The 17,551-nt window shown below is 48.0% G+C and overlaps 1 protein-coding gene across 4 annotated transcripts in view; it reads right to left on the bottom strand.

Moving 5' to 3' along the window:
• Window positions 1–17,551, bottom strand: part of EFR3B (EFR3 homolog B) — an 88,830-nt gene that overhangs the window by 37,559 nt on the left and 33,720 nt on the right. For all 4 annotated transcript variants that reach the window (XM_019808542.2, XM_019808539.2, XM_019808535.2 and 1 more), the window contains exons 2-4: window positions 14,837–14,913; window positions 13,676–13,803; window positions 4,740–4,890 (exon numbers count right to left, since the gene is read on the bottom strand). In XM_019808542.2, coding sequence (XP_019664101.2) covers window positions 4,740–4,890; window positions 13,676–13,803; window positions 14,837–14,913 — 356 coding nt within the window. The remainder of the gene's footprint in view (window positions 1–4,739; window positions 4,891–13,675; window positions 13,804–14,836; window positions 14,914–17,551) is intronic.

Raw genomic sequence — 17,551 nt, forward strand, 5'->3', positions numbered from 1 at the left:
AGCCACAGAAGATGATGTGAACACATCATCTTTACTGAATTTGAATTTGACCCATAGCAATAAAAGTCAATTAGGGGACTATCAGGGAAATTTGGATTTGCACTAAATATTAACAAAATATCAGGGAATGATTGTTCATTTTTTCAGGTGAGCTAAAGGTATTTTGCAGTTACGTAGAACATATTTTTTTCTTGTGAGTTTGTTACTGGCTTTGTTTATATTGACACTGGAAGAGACACAGCTTCCATGTCAATGGAGGGAAGGAACCAGAGAAGGGGACAGAGAGAGACCCGGAGGAGAGAACGGATGGAGGAGGGCTCCTGACCAGATGCGAGTCTTCTGAGAGGAAGGTGGATGTTGGAAATTGAGGGAACCCCACCTATTTTTTCAAGGACAGAAGAAGGCAAAGCTGCCTCTGACATCAGAGCAAATGGATATGGGAGGGGATTTGAGGAGAAAAAAGGAAGGTTTGTAGAGATCACTGAGAAGATGAGTGAAGGTGGTGGCCAAAAAAATGGACTAAGGAGCCACCCTGAAAGCCCAAATAAAGTTGTGCAGTATGTATCTGCAGAGTCCCTGACCCACAAGTCTTGTGGTTTTGGGAGGCACTGCTCTGAATGGGGCCATTCTGCTGGGGAGACAGTGTGGCCGCGGGACGGGGAGGCAAGGACAGGTGGAAAGCCATGGCTCACAAGGGGTCCAGGAGGGAGTCTAAGAAAGGGAGCGCCAGCGGCAGCTGAACCTGGGAGAGAAAGGAAGGCATCCTGGAGGTGCGGTCTGGAGGGGACCCGTGGGAGGGCAAGAGGGGAAGGACAGGACACAGGCAAGTCCCAGCGAGAAATCTGTTTTCCCGGAGGGAGAGGGTTCCGGGCTCCTGCATCCCTCCAGCGCCAGGAAGGAAGTCGCCCTTCCCTGCAGGGCCTCCCCGCGCCCGGTGTATGGTGGTGGCTCAGCGAACACACACGCACCTGTGTGCCATCGACCTTGGGCTGCTTAGAGCTGAAAGTGTGGTTTTATTTTTATTTTTATTTATTTGAGAAAGAGAGAGTGAGCAAGAGAGAGAGAGCACAAGCAGGGGGAGGGGCGGAGGCAGAGGGAGAAGCAGACTCCCCACTGAGCAGGGAGCCCTGATGTGGGGCTTGATCCCAGGAGGGGCTTGATTCCAGGACCCCCCCCCCCCGGATCATGACGTGAGACGAAGGCAGACGCTTAACCAACTGAGCCACCCAGGCGCCCCTGAAAGTGCGGTTTTAAAACATTCAGGTAAAATTCACAAAACCTAAAGTTAACCCTCTTAAAGTGCGCAATTCAGCAGCATTTAATACATTCACATTTTGCAGCTAAAGCATTTCCTCATCCCCAAAGGAACCCCAATGCCCACTAAGCAGTCACCCCCACTCCCCGCTTCCCCAGCTCTGGGCAACCACTGCTTTGCCTTCTGTATCTGTGCATTTACCTAGACTGGACATCTCGTCTAAATGGAATCACACCCTATGTGATCTTTTGGGTTGTTTCCATCTTTCAGCTATGGTGAATCGTGTTTCCGTGAACATTTGTGTCCAAGTATTTGTTTGAGTATCTGTTTTCAGTTCTCTGGGGTATATACCTAGGAAGACTTGCTGAGTCATCTGGTAATTCTATCTGGTTAACTTTGAGGACCGACTTAACTGTTTTCCCCAGTACCTACACCATTTTACTTTTCACTAGCAATGCATGAGGGTTTCAATTTCTACACATTCTGGCTGACACTTGTCATTTATAGTTTTCTGTTTTTTTATTTTATGGTCATGCTAGTGGCTGTGAGGTGGCATCTCCTGTGGTTTGGGCTTGTATTTCCCTAATGATTAGTGATGTTGAGCATTTTTTCATGTGCCTCTTGGCCATCTGTGGATCTCCTTTGGAGATACGTTTACTCGAATCCTGGACCATTTTTTAATTGGGTTGTCTTTCTGTGGTCGAGTTCTAAGAATTTCTCATATATTCTGGTTGTTGGACCCTTATCGGATATATGATTTGTAAATATTTCCTCCCATTCTATGGTTGTCTTTTCACTTTCTCGATAGTGTCCTTGGATGCACAAAAGTTTTTAATTTGATGAAGTCCATTTGTCTATTTTTTCTTTGTCATTTTGTCTTTTGATGTTGTACTTAAGAATCCAATCTAAATCCTAGATCATGAACACATAATTCTATAGTTTCTTTTAAGAGTTCTATAGTTTCATCTCTTACATTTAGGTCTTTGGTCTATTTTGAGTTAATTTTTGTATATGTTGTGATCCAAGGACGAAAGTGCAAACTGTAATCTATGAATCTTCTTAAGAGTTTACTATTTGTATATATTAGGCTAATACACTGGATTGGTCACAGAGGGCACCTTGTCATTTTCAGATTTAATTTTTTCAGTTTATCATCAGTGAGTGATCTCAAAAGGTCGGGGCACATGGTCACTTCACTGTCCCTGAGACACACACTTGGACCCATCAGGCAATGAGGCAAGTGCACAAATGCAAATGCCCAAACAAGTAAAGTCAGCTTAGCTGGCCCTGGTTCCCCATCTTCTCCAGATTTTCCTGGTCACTTATCAGCCTCCAAAACTCCAATATTCTCATTAAGGGCTTGAAAGCATCACTTAAATTTTAAAAATCACACTTTACTGCATGCAACGTGCAGGAGTGGGATTAGCAAATTTGGATTTTGTGACAAGTCTCAACACAACGTCATCGTTGCGGTGATCCAGTACAAGCCGGATGGACATCTATTGGGGATGAAGAAAGGAAAAAAGGAAGGAAGGGCAGGAGGGAGGAGTCCCGCACAGGTTTAAGACTGCGGTGTGTCAGGAGTCCCCAAATCTGCTGCTAGTGTCACATGGGAATCTTCCTTTTCTCTTGCTTTCTCTTTCCTCCTCCATGTCTTTCTGCTAATGTCCTAGCAGCAAAACCCTTTATCAAAACGAAAGGTTGCAAACTTCCACACAGGATCCTTCTAGTCCTCCTCCCAGGTCCTCCTTTGCCCCCACGAGGCCTTGAAGCCCCATGAAAACCAGTTGACACTCCTAGGCTAGGCTCTCTAGGACGACATCAAGTGCTAGCAGGCCGGCAGTTCTAAGACGATGAGGAGCAAAAGAACACCGTTCTTGGGGAGGCTTGTGGAGGTCCCAGGCTTTGAGAGCTGGGAAGAGCATCTGGATGAGGGGCACCACCAGCAAAAGCTGCCTCCGAAGCTGGACTTTGAATCTATTGCCTTTCTTTGACTTACTCATAATCGCCTGTCCTTACATAACCTTCACTGTATGCAGTACAGGAGTCAGGAGCTGACTCACTCCGTTGCTGAAGCAGTGATTCGCTGTGATGGGGAATCTAGGAATCTGCAAGGCTGGAGCTAACAAAACATCTACCCTGGGCCAGGACCGGCTGTGGAGAAAGGTAGCTCCAGCCGCCACCTGCTCCTGGGTCCCCCAGGGGCAGAGGCCCTCTGGTTGCATGATGACTGGCTTGTTTTCCATTCAGATGTTCTCTCCTAGACTATAGTTATCTTAAACAGGACAAATGAAACAGTATCTGAAACTGTTGCCAGGGCAACCTGACAAAAGACTTCACCCTCAGCTACTGTATACGTAATTTGTCAAAGGCAGCTGGCTTCCAGGGAGAGGAAAGGGAAGGGCATAGTTGCTACTTTGGGGCCTGAAAATTAAACTATAATGACTATCTTCTTCTGGTGAGATCAACTCTTGTAGAACAGGAAAGCAGTTGTGATCCGTGCAATAAAAATTCAGAAAAGCCAGGCTGGGAAGGCAAAGAGAGCACACACCTTTGACTTGTCTTTTGTGATATTTGTAAAATAATTGCATATCGGGGCTTTTAACACCAAGCTGCCCAAAGGCCTGGAGCTGAAAGTATGCCCTAAAGGGGAGGGAGGAGGACCGAAGGCAAGACACTGAAGAAAGCCACCAGGATGTTCGAGGATATATAGATAAATATAAAGTGGGGAGTTTTTGACACATCCCATTTGGCATGCCCCCAAACCATAACCTCTCATGACAGCAGCCACCTGAATGGAGACCAGCATTACAGAGCTTGGACCAAGTTCAGTCAGCTCACGGTACGGATAGAAAGACAGGTCCATAAAAGATAGCCCACTCAAGGTTAGCCAGAGGGGCAAGGGCAGAACTAAGCTGGAAGCCCTGTTTCCTGCTTCCCCATGATCTTTCCACTTATCTGATGTCTCTGTCCTGGGCTTCTTTGATAGAAGCACAAGCTGGACAGCTTTCAAAGTGTGACCCATGGAGTCAGGGGCCAAGCGGGGAGGGCGTGGGACACCCCCTGCCCTCAAAGGAATGCCTCCCTTTCCACCTATTTTTATACCCATTGCGGCCCCGCTTAAAATTATTTCAGGGGAAAAAAAATCCATGACTAAAAAACGTTTGAAGATCCCCAGCCTAAAAAGAAATACAGTAGATCGTGGCAGTGATTGCACAACCTTGTGAATATATTAAAAATCACTGAATCATATGTTTTACTATGGTGAATTTTATCTTTAAATTTATTTTGTTTATTATGTATTTATTTAAATTAAAAAACCAAATAGCCCTTTATTCACACAAAGAGGGACATGAAGTAAGAGGTGAGTTATACTTAGGGTCAGAAACCAAATAGGAATGGATTATAGCAAGGCTGACCCCGATGTCCTCTGTGCCTGTCCCCTCCCCACTCCCCACTCCCCAGCCCCCGGGTTGCTCCTTACCGAATTGGTGCCGAGGATCTGCAGGTTGGGCTTCTCCGACTCCAGCAGCTTGGCCACCATCTTGAGGAAACTCTCCACGAAGAGGTTGATGCTCTGGCAATGGCAGGCCATGAGCAATTGGTCCAGTGCCTCCATGGCGATGCACACATACCTGGGGGGAGCAACAGCGTCACTGGGTCTCATGCCCGTTCCCCCCTCATTGCATGACTGGGACAATCAGCATAGTGACCACCTGGCCAGCATCTGGGTAATGAGGCTCTTCCAACAGGCTGCCAGTGTCCGGACAGCCATTCCAACGAGTGTCCACTCCAGCCCAGCACCAAGAATCAGCAGGAACCAGCACTGGAAGGGAGCCTGGAGGCCAGCTCTCCCCAGCTACTCATTCTACAGATGAAGAACGTGAAGATAGATGGGTGTACCATCTCATGTGTAGATACAAGCAGAAAGGATTGCTGCTTGGAAGAGCAAATTCTGAACCCAAACCCAGTGAGATCAAATAATTACTAGATCCAAGGTCAAGTATTTGTTGAGTACCCACAGGGGAAACACTCTGCCTTAGCGCAGGGGTGTAAGGAGGAAGAAGCCCTCAACTCAAGATGCCTAGAGTTGGACGGACAAGATAAAAACAGAGATACCTCCTGTAAAGGGAAGATAAGAAACACTACAAGAAAATCATTAAGGACACTCCACAGAGTTCCAAAGAAGGAGAGAGATGGCTCTAGTGGGGAGGAAGAGAAGAACTTCAGGAAGAACATTCATGAAGAATATGAGATGGACCTGAGGACCAGTCAGCTGCAAAGGTTAAGGGATATAAAACCCGTAAGTATTGCATTTGAAGACTTCAGAAGTCCTAAGATCATCACACAATATTGTTGATGGTATTACCATAATTAGGTGACACTTATCATACCTACAGAGCATCTGTACCTCGCAGAGGATAAGATACACACAGAAAAAAATTATTATTTTTTCTTAATGAAGATGATTCTGAGGCCCTAACTACTTATTCCTTCTACAGTCTAAAACCTGAGTGAAGGGGCGCCTGGGTGGCACAGCGGTTAAGCGTCTGCCTTCGGCTCAGGGTGTGATCCCGGCGTTCTGGGATCGAGCCCCACATCAGGCTCTTCCGCTAGGAGCCTGCTTCTTCCTCTCCCACTCCCCCTGCTTGTGTTCCCTCTCTCGCTGGCTGTCTCTCTGTCAAATAAATAAATAAAAATAAAATCTTTAAAAAAAAATAAAATAGAACCTGAGTGAATACCTCCAGAGACTGGAAATATGCAGCACCCAATGATGAACGTACTAGGTAAGTCAGCTCACCCCATTTCTTGACAATTAAATAAAAACTTCTTCATATTTCAAACTAAACCCTAATAACTTTGTCCTTTAGTCACAATTCTGCTTTCAGGAGCAGTAGAAAACAGGGCTACACCTTCTACCCACCCACCCTTCAACCACTTGAAAAGAGCAATCCCATTTTTCTTGCTCTTGTCTTCTCCATGCTAAAAATACTCAGTCCTTCCCAAACTAGCCTTCGCAGGACAATCCCTGATGATCCTGGCTAGTGGTTGTCTTCTTCAAGCTTCTCTTGAATCTCAAGAAAAAATGTCATGAATCAAATTCCTACTGAGAATTGGAAGCGCGCATCTGAGCCCAAACCCAACGTGTGTTCCACGGTGGCCGCATGAGCGTGTGGTCGGGTGCGGTACATCATGAAGGGCACATGCCCCACTTACAAGGCACTTGCACACTAAAGAAAACAGAGTAGGGACGCCTGGGTGGCTCAGTCGGTTGAGCGCCTGACTCTTGATTTCGGTTCAGGTCATGATCTCAGGGTCATGAGTTCGAACCCTGCACTGGGCTCTGTGCTGGGCGGGCAGCCCGCTTAAGATTCTCTTTCCCTCTCCCTCTGCCCCTCACCCTGCTCTCTCTTTCTAAAAAGAAAGAGAAAAAGAAAACAGAGTAGACATTCATTAGAAAAGGTTATTGTTTAAATTCTAAGGAAGCAGCTGCTGCAAATCTTTCCAATATCATTCTAGTTAAAAGCTTGGTAGTCTTCTTTAGGGAGTTAGGCTTCTGAGGCAGACTGCTAGATGTCTCCCCTGGAATCTCTTTCCCTCCTTTTCCCTCATAATTTGGAATTTTAGCTGAGTGTGTGGCTACTCACCGGGAGCAGTTCTCAGCCCCTCTCGCAGTTAGCTGAGGCCACATGACTAACATGTTGCCATTAATATGAGGGAAAGTGAGGTGAACAACGTCAGCGTCACTTGCTCAGAAGACAGGATTGGCCTCCACGTCCTCTCCTCCCCTCTTCCTGAGCTAAGGAGTGGCAGCAACTAGAGTCCCAGGCATGGAAGTCCCCAGACGGCCCTTGCGGTGCAGGGCCCACACCACCAGGCTGGATGGTTGCACGAGAGAGAGCAAAACCCCTTCGATATTGCTGGAGCCACTGTATTTTTACACAAATAACACAGATACCTAATAATCAGGGTTAGGAGCGCTTCGGAAACCCAGCGGTGCAAATAAAAGTGAATCCTGAGCAAATCCAAAGCAAATCAGAGAACGACTTCATAGGAAGGCAAGGAAGAGCTGGAAGAGATTCCATCCTGTGATGGGGAGAGCATCACAAGACTCCACGGACTTGTGAGTGGGCTCACGTGCCCGTTCCAGGGTGTTGATCCTTCTACTCGTTATGCCAAACCATGTGGACTAGAAGAGTCCTTCACGATACACAGAAATGCAGGACAGGTCAGGTGGGCAGAGAATTCCCAAACCTAACAGAGGTGCCAAGGAATCAGGTTAATGCCACCAAGTCAAAAGCAAATAGCAAAAGACCTGTCTTAAAGACTGTGGTAGAGCTGTCAGTGTGAGCTTTTAAAGTGTGAAAGCTGCCCGATGCTCGAAAGCCAGGTTCGTATGCCAGACATGTAATAAAGGATGAATTTAAAGATTTGCTCTCCTTTATGCCTCAGTCCCAATCATACCCACCTTTGAATGGTAGGCAGATATTTTAAAACTCTTTGATTAGCAGGTTGCTTATCTTCTTTTTTAAAAACAAAGTTTGGTTAAATAAAAAGAAATAGATAAAAAGTGTGACTACAGGGTGATTTCTGGAGGTACGATGAGGCCACAAGACAAGGCTGCACGATCCCTCTTGGGGCAGCTGTTTGGTTTCAGACATTGTGTGTCCAAACCACCTCGCACAGGAGCCGGCTGTGCAAACCCAACCCTATAAAGTAACAGCAGTCATGGTGTCTCCTCAGTGCTCTTTTTTTTTTTTTTTTAAGACATCAGATACCATTTCTCAGGTACCCTTCAGCTAACTTTTATACTGAGCAATCATAAGAAAACAGCCTCCCTACTCTGAAATTTTCCTGTCCATTTAAAAAAAATGTTTGGTGAACTGAGTCTGCTATTATTAAATTATTACTGAATATTATTAAGCACTATTAAATAGTCATCTCTGGGCATGTTTACAAATGGATCAGGTCATGCTCTTATCTACAGAACGTCTTTCAAATACAAAGGCAGCACTGGGTCTCTGAGCTCCTGGAGCAAACAGGAGCCCCCGGTCCCTGCTGGGGGTGGTGCTGGCCATTCCTGGCTCAGGACAGCCTTGTCTTCAGAGGCTCTCACCGTCCCAGTCCAGGAAACCTGCCATGCCTTGCAGACAGTCCCCATGTGTTTCAGGTCGGCTGTGCTGGCCAGTGAAGCAGACTGAGTCGTGTGTGGTTGGGGAAGCAGCCTGGCTGGGGCCCTTCCAAAGGAGACACACTTTCCTTGCAGACAAACTGGGCCACACTCTGGCAACCAAACACTGCGGGTGGGAAATGGGGGCAGGCAGAGTAGAATTCTCTTCTCTCCTGAGTCATCCCCAGCATTTGCGTATGAAGGGCTTCACCCTTAGTTCACAGAATTTAAATGAGGGAAAGGAAGAGGTGGGGTGGGGTTTGGCAAGAGAAGAAACTAGAAGGCTTCCCAAATTTCAGAGTTTAGATTGCTGCTTTTCCTTTTCCTGTAAAAAAATTCCCAGAAAATCCTAATAAGGAAAAACCATCCTTTGCTAATAAAATGACTGAATGAATAAAAAAATAAGATAAAAAGCAACTGGCTATGAACCAGGAGTGGAAATTCTGAGGGCAAGTGAAAATTATGGTAGAAGAGAAACTGAAAAGTCAGGAAGTTTAAGGCCTAGTTCTTTGAATACACTACTCATCTTGGGCCCCAGTACTAAGGATGGAAGGATTGCAATTATGAACTTGAATTTTTCCAAGTACCTTAGAAGATTGGAAGCTCTCTGCATTGGTCCTACCTTTTCATAACCTTCCTGGATATGTCCCATAGTTGGGCCTATACACTCAGGGAGAATACAGCATGGGCTTCTAGGATGATGACTGCTCAACAGGACCAGGACCAGGACCAGGACCAGAAGGGTTGGACTCAGCAGAAACCTGATCTGGGCTCGGTGTCCTGGAAGGAGTCCAGTGTAGTAATAGGTCTGGGACACTGAGCTGGCCTGAGTATTAGGAGCAGGGTGAGGCAGGAAGGAGCTGGTGAGGGCCAGCCCCCCACAGAACCTGAGGGGGAAGGGCAAGAGCAGGTAGGGATGACAGCAGGTGACAACCAAGGGTCCTGGATGTACTGGAGGGCTTCACAGCAGGTAAGGAAGGCAGAACCAAGGAATCTGGGATAGAATCGAGTTCACGGGCAGCAGCTGATGCCGGGAGAGGACACCTGACAGGTGATAACAACAGGAACTCAGGGACAATGGCCAAGGCAGGAAGTGAGTTATAACACCTGAGGAAAACACACAGGGAATGATGCAAGACGTGTCTCCTGTTAAAGTCTAGAATAGCCAGCTGGTTCTGCTTGAACACCTTGAGCTCCGTCAAGAGGCCCTGAGCTCCAGGAAAGGAGGAGCAAGTGGATAGAGTCTGGGAACAGGGGCGGGTTGGAGAGGAGAGGCAAAGTCAGAGGTGAAGACCAGCAGGCAGGAGAGAGGGGACAGCTTCAGCAAGGCCAGTCGCTGCCCAAGAATCACTCAAAGGCCCGTCACCTTGACAAAGAACCTCTTATTCTAGGCAGTTGGAACGTGCTTGGTCAGCCCCACTTCAGGACTGAAACTTCTGGGTTTTAGGAACTCAGCAGTAGGGGCTGACCTCAGCCCAGGGAGGGAAGGATGAGCCTCAGCTTCTAGCAGGAATCTGTAATGTCTGTCTGAAGGGTCAGCGCCGTCCTCCAACCACGCTCAGGGTCCTTCTGGGAAATGTGTGTCTCTTAGGAGTCCCGCCAAATCAGCTCTGGGGCCACGCTCCTCAGGGAGTAGCCTGCCTCTCCTTGGCACGGGCGTCCCCACCCGCCAGGGCTCCAGGCACTGGGGAAGCTGACAGAATCCAATCCAGCACTCTGTACGTGGTCAGAGTCCGTGGTCGCTGCCAACCAACCTTGAGTCTCATGACGCACTCTCAGTACCCCCCTTGCTCTCCAGTTTCTAGGGTGTTCTAGCAGTTGGGCTGAACTGGAAGGAAAATGTACAAAGAAGGAGAAAAATGGGAGGAAATCTCCCTTTTTGCCGCTCTGCACGTCTCTGCCCATCATGGTTCACGTCAGTGAACAGCACCTCGGAATTCACACCTTAGCCTCTCTCTGCCCACATCTGGTTATCATCCCTGATGTCAAACACAGATAAGGGCAGAGTTCACACACAACCGGGGTGGGGTGATAAGGCAGGGAGGCAGGGGGGCAGAAGAGGATGGTTCTGCCACTGAGACCAAGCCCCGAGGTTCACGTCCACATCGTTAAACCGTAAATACAGACCCCTGCATGATGACAGGGAGGTGCAGCCCCTCAGACTGTCTGCATCGGATATTTTGCGCTTCCAAAGCTGCCATCAGGAAGCTAGTAATGACAAGGAAGATAATAATGATGTTCTTACTATCAGGACGGGGCGGGCAAGGAGACAGACTAGGAGATCAGATCTAACAGCTTTCTCTTCTCCAAATGTTTATGATTAAGGCTTCCAGTGAGGCCTTCGAGGCTTTACATACTTAGATGCTGCAATGACTATTTTTAACAGAATGATACCAATTTTGAATTGCGGTTCTAAGTGCAGTGGAATGATTCTAATTGGCTCTGCTGGCTACAGGACATTTTTATCGAGAGAACCATCACTGCAGAGGGGCAGATAAAATTAGTATTAAATGTTTAACGTTATTGCTCACACATTAGTTTGAGGTTCAATCTAGGATGAAGTCATTTTTACTTGCTCGAGCATGCTTTACAAGATGTCAAGGCGATTTATATCATCAGCATGTACAGTATATTTGCGCCCTTTTTATTGAGCATGTAACCTAATTTTATTTTATAAAATGATGATAGAAATGTATGGTTTCTGGTCTTACTGTTAGTCCTAGGGATAGCTTGATATCAGATTCGAGAGTGGCTCCTGCAAAGGTTGGAGGTCTACACCGTATCAGCACAATGCAAACCTTTTCATTCCAGTGTACGTTCAGGCTTCCGGACCAGGAAGAAGGGAGCTTGGCAGGTGGTAGGGCTGACGGGCAGTGGCAGGGGCCCACGACGGGGGTCTGACGGGAGAGAGCCCTGCCCCAGAGGCATGAGGCTCAGAGAGCCGGAGGTGACTGCCAGCCAGTCCGTCTGGAGTGGGTCTAGAGCAGGCATGGCAGGTGTGGTGGGCATGGCCAGGGGAGCTTGGCGAGTTAAGAGAGCCAGGTCTGTGTTCTGAAGATCATAGCTAGCAGTAGTCTTCTGGAAGGACCAGAACAGGAGAGACAGAGCAGGGAGAGAATTGCTAATGTTGCCCTAATCTGAAGTCTGCAGTAGGAGGAAGGAACAAATAGAGGAAAGTAGGGGATGGATGTATGGAGAAGAGAAGCAACGGGACTTCGGAACAATTGGCCTAGCTCTATCCCACCCTCCGTCCCATCAGCAATGCCACCAGGATGTCTTTGAGTTCTCTTGTAGTCAGCTTTGCTCCAAACTGGGCTGCGGGTAGGGCAGCAAACATAGCAGGTCCTGCTGGTCACTTTTCTTCTTAGAAAGTGACACGTGCTCAATAGAGAATATTTAGGGAACACACAAAAAAGGTAGATAGGAAACAAAACAAAGCGCACACACACACACGCAAACCCAAGCACACTGCTCAAACAATGAGTACTCTCAACATTTATGGCACATTTGTTTTTACTATGTTTTCTAGGCATTGAGATTCGTTGTTTATTTTTTAACTTGATTGTAAAACACGGTATATGTAATAACATATTGTATTTTTCATTCACTTAAGGCATTTTCATTATTATGGGGAAAGCACATTTATAAACATCATTTCTATTGAATAGACAATATTTCACCAAGTGAGAAACATCATAATTCACTAAACTATTTTCCTCTTACTGGACATTAATTTCCACCATTTCATTATCATAAAAACACCATAATGAACATCTCTGTGCGTAACGCTAGTTTATATTTAAGATTGATTTCTTGGGATAGAAGAATAGAAACAGAATTTACTGGATCAAAGGGCATAAATGTTTTTGAAGACTTGACTTATATTTCAAAATTATGGTCTAAGAAGGTTCAATCGATTTGCACTTATTCTAGAAAAGTATGAAACCGCCCCTCGTGTTGCCATTCCTTGGTTAGTACTGGAAATACTTTTTTTTTTTTTATCAGTGTGCTAATGAAGATGGTATCTTAGTATTTCAAGCCATATCTTTGATTATAACTTTATTGACTATTATTATTTTCCTTCCTCTTTCTGTGAGTTGGTTATTGGGGGCCCTGGCTTCACAGTTTTCAGTGACTCGGTTTCCCCATTCCAGCTCCACCTTTTGTTATATGTTACTAATACATGAGTTTGAATCCTTTGTCCTATTCTTTCAAAACGCTTCTTTTAGTTGTTTAAATTTGGATGGTTTCTTTTTTGACATCAAAATATTTAAATTTTTTTAAAAGATTTTATTTATTTATTCGACAGAGAGAGAGACAGCCAGCGAGAGAGGGAACACAAGCAGGGGGAGTGGGAGAGGAAGAAGCAGGCTCATAGTGGAGGAGCCTGATGTGGGGCTCGATCCCACAACGCCGGGATCACGCCCTGAGCCGAAGGCAGACACTTAACCGCTGTGCCACCCAGGCGCCCCAAAATATTTAAATTTTTAAATAGCTAAATCTATTGATCAATCATTTTCATTTAAGATATCTTTTCTTTACTAAACATAGCAAGTCCTTCCCTCTCAGAAGTTCGATAAATATTTCATTTAAGTGTATTTTTAATGGACAAATTACCCCTAACCTTGCCTTCTCACTAGAATGCAGATAGTTCCTCCCTGCTTTTTTAAAAAATATTTATTCTTTTTTTTAAATTAGAGAGAGAAGGGAGTGGGGCAGAGGGAGAGGGAGAAAGAGAATCCCAAGCAGCCTCCATGTCCAGCATGGAGCCTGATGTGGGGCTTGATCTCATGGACCCTTGATCTCATGATCTCATGATCATGACCTCAGCCGAAATCAAGAGTTGGACACTTAACCGACTGAGTCACCCAGGCGCCCCCCCTTCCCCGCTTTTTAAGACTGTTAGTTGCTTGGTTTGATGAGAATAATGGCAGATTCTATATTAGACAAACTTTTCAAGGCCCCAGACTGTGAGCGAGGGCTTCTGGATAGAGACACAATGGGAAAATGGTTGCTAACAGAGGTGCTCCTAGGAAGCCAACATCCCCTTCTTCCCGCAACTTGGCAATAGCATCAAATTTTACCCACCATTGGAAGGACACATGCACCCCTCCCTCAGGCCCAGTCCCACTTTTCCCAGTCTGTTGAATAACAAAGTCTACTATCATTTTCATAAAAGGACCCTATGTTTCCCTTAAAAATATAATATCATTTCTGAAAGTCTCTCTCTTACTTTCTCACACTCTTACCCATATCGATGACGACCCACATCACGGATGAGCCTCTCGGAGAGGTAGGCACCAATTCGATCCAGCTTCTCTGGAGCTGAGAGGGCATAGAAGGTCAGCTTCTCCATGTTGGTCTTCACCAGGCCATCCTGTGAAAGACAAGCCATCATGTCTCACCGTGACCATTCCATGGCTAGAAGGGTTCAAGTCTCAAGGTAAATAATATGTCAATCTAATCATCATTTTGCAGAGTGCCATTATGTATGTGATAAACTCCCCATGTGGGGTCAGGGATACAAAGATGATTAAAACATCGTTCCTGCCTCCCAGGAACTCGTAACTTAGCCCAGAGTGTGCCAGCTATAAATTAGAATTGTATAAATGTATACATTATATATGTATGTATGTGGGTACATGCATATATGTAAATATACACAAATGTATATATATGCACATGTATATAGGTGTGTATATGTGTGTGTGTGTGTGTGTGTGTGTGTGACAAGGCTTCATTGAAAGCAACTCAGAATTAAAATGTGCTGGATACCCAGCACTGAAACATGAACAAGAAGAGAAGGCAGCTCAGCAGCAATTAGGGAATTCTCCAGAGGACGCTGGAAATGTGGACCTTCAACTGTCCATCAAGCAGATGTCATTGATTTCCAGAGAGCAAGCCAAGAATATCAGCTCCTGACATTTCCAAAACCACACAACCCGTAAAGCAGCCTGAGCGGGGAGTGGCGGCCGGGAAGCGGAGAAGCCAGGCCTCCTGCGTGCACAGACCTGGACACCTGGCAGATGCCAGGGGAGCCCCAGAGTGCTCCCAAGCCAAAACCCGAGACGGGAAGTGCTCACACGAAACAGCAGGGAAAGAGGACCCTCAAGAGAGTTAGCAGCTCAAGGAACCCTCGCACAGAGAGACACGAGTGAGAAAGATGTCTCAATGGTACAGCGAAGGCCCAGAGTGTGCCAGAACCGACTTCCCGAGCCCTCTGCATATCCTGACTTCAGACGATCCAAGTCTCCGCAGCGTGGAGGCCCCCGGAGGCCCCCTGCGGCCTCGCCGCACTGACCAGAGTCTGAGCGGCCCGCGGGCGAGGAGTGCAGGAGACCCGCCTTTCCCCCGCAGCCCTGGACAGGGTGAGATGGGGGGAGCTGATGCCGGGCGGAGGTGTGACCCACCTCGGGATCCTCGGGGAAGATGTTGTCAACCAGCCTTTTGTACCTGGGGCGTAGAGCGCCACAGCAGCCGCACACACCTGCAACAGCAAGAAGAAAAACCTGAGTGTGGCCTCCCACGCAAGCTGGGGGGACCTGGGAACCACACCAAGACGGCTTGTAAGGAACCCGACCCAGGCCGGGAAGCAGAAGGATCCCTCCCCTCCAGTGCCAGGGGCCCAGGGGTGGACCTCTCCCACGAAGTGCCTGCATTCCACACCTTTGCCCTGGGGGGTCAAGCACGGTGGCGTGTGTGAGCATGACGCCAGGCTGTGGAGGGGCACTTTGAGGGCTGGGAGCTCACCTAAAGGTCAGGTGCTACCCCTGGACACACACACGCACATACACACACTCAGGGGCAGGACTATAAACCTGTCTCTTGCAGCCCAAGAGCTTCCCCCACGTCCTGGGAAGATGGACACAGCTTGAGGAAAATTTGTTCCTCCTATCCTGCCCCCCACTGACACCCCACTTCTTTTATTCTCCCTCCTCAATCTCCTCTACCATCCCGTCCCCTGGGGCCATTTCCATTAGAGAATGTTATGTGAAATGATGATAAATTATCATTACCATTAATTATTAACATTTGAAAATGCATCTTTAATGCAGTGTGATGGTGGTGTTTCAGGGTGGGGCAGGCCCCTAGGGGGCCAGCCAGGCCGTGCGTGGTCCCCCGTGCCAGCCCTCCCACCCCACAAAGTGTCCAGTGGCCTGTGGCAAAGCGAGAGACCAAGAACAACGTGGTACATTTTTAGAAAGCTGAATCTATTCCACGTAGAAGGCTGTCTGACATGACCTCTTTCTTTGTCTTTGGGCGCTGTGAAATGATGGTGTTAGGAAATCAGCGATAATAGAACAAACCTTGGGAAAATAAAAAGCTGACTCTTGTAGGTCCCACCATAAAAACTGTCAGTGGACAAAGGACACGGGACCGTCTGGGATCCGAGGCTGTTCCACCTTCCTTCCGCCCCAGGGATCTCTCCTTCATCATCCCAGCCACACACACCCCCCCCCCGCCCTGTGTGGGGGGTGAGTGGGCATCGTGGGGAGGAGCCAAGGGGAGGGCAGCGAAGGGCCTGGGAAAGTCCACCCCCCCAAAAATAATTGCTCCCTCATTCTCCCAATTAATGCTTAATTTTGCTTTTATAAACTCCAGTTGAAATGCAAATGCACCATGGAAGGATCAGGCCTATGGGTCATTCAGAAAAGAATGAATTACTTTAGTGGGAATTACTTGAACCACACAAAGAGCTTTACAGCCACGGAGAAAGGCAGCTCTCTGGGAATTTTGATTGCGAGGGGGTGCAGGGAGGCAGTGCCAGGAGGAGGAAGGAGCAGTGATTTGGGCCCCGGGGTGACTCCGGTACAAGGGAACAGGTGCTCTCTTGAAGAAGGCAAGGGGCACGCCAAAGGAGGACGGGTTGTCAGGTAACTGACCCATGCCCCCCTCGCCCATCTCACAGGCGTTGGTGTGCCCCAGCCTCCCACCTGCCCATGCACGAGGGCAGCAGAACGGCTCGTGGCTGCTGCGCCAGGCCCTCCAGGGTCAGTCTCGCTGGGTTGGCCTGGCATCTCCTCATCTCTCTGCCCACACCTGGGAGGGGTGTTCCAGCTCTGGATTCCAGCCAGGGCTATTTCTCCTGATGGAACAGCTCCCAGGGGTGGCGTTCTCTGTCTCCGGCCTTCAAGCCTGGGATTTAAACCCATCCTCCTTCCCCCTTCGGCCATCCTGCCCTCTGCTCAGTGCAGCTGTCAGCACGCTTCTTCCCAAGATGCCCACGGGACATGCCCTACACTCTCCCGGCAGCCTCCTTCGTCACTGTCCGCAGACCAGGAGCACCGGCCATTTGTGTTTTAAAGGAGTGAGGAAAGAGCATCACGGAGAAGCTGGGACTGCAAAGTCCCCATGCCAGTCCCTTCCTCGAACATTTCTGAGAGGCCTAGGAGGCAGGGCCTGCACAAGACAGAGGCCAAGTTCATGGTTGTTAGAAACTCAGACTTGTCGAGAAAGCACAAGCCCATTTTGGGTACTCAGGGCAGAAAGCCCTGTGCAGGGCCACCAAGGGGGCTGAGGGCTCTTGGTGCTACCAGTGGGACCAGGAGCCACTTCCCAGGGGCAGCAGGCCCGGCTGTATCTCGGTTTAGGGACACAGGCTTAGTTTCTTCCCAGTAGAAACCAGACAGCCTGTTGGTCTCCTGCTCTCTTGTCTCGAGAAGAGTGTGCCTCACGCCCCCCCTTCTGCTCCAGTGCCTCCTTCTCTAACTCACAGGCCTCTTCCTGGAACATGCCTCTCCCAGCACAGAAGCGCGAGGAGCCCATGCCCGGTGAGAACCAGTCACATTCAAGGCCCCAGGGCACTGTCCCACCAGACAGGGAGAGGTAAGAAGGCCAAAAGAACAAGAGAGGAGAGCAGGTGCCCCCCCATCAGCAAACTTGCCATTGCTATTGGGGGGCTTCCTGACTTACGTCCTGGTGCTTCTTCCTAGTCTGTTCTTCCTTTCCAATCTCCTCGGACCCCTTGAGGGCTCAAGAGGCAGAGTGGTCAACAGGACGGCTTTCGTTTCTTTTCTTAAGATTTCATTTATTTATTTATTTATTTATTTGAGAGAGAGAGAGAGAGAGAGAGCGCTCATGTGGCACAGGGGCAGGGGGAGGGCAGAGGAGGAGGGGGCGGGGGG

The sequence above is a fragment of the Ailuropoda melanoleuca genome, chromosome 4 (genome assembly GCF_002007445.2).
Source record: "Ailuropoda melanoleuca isolate Jingjing chromosome 4, ASM200744v2, whole genome shotgun sequence".
NCBI classification, from domain to species: Eukaryota; Metazoa; Chordata; class Mammalia; order Carnivora; family Ursidae; genus Ailuropoda; species Ailuropoda melanoleuca.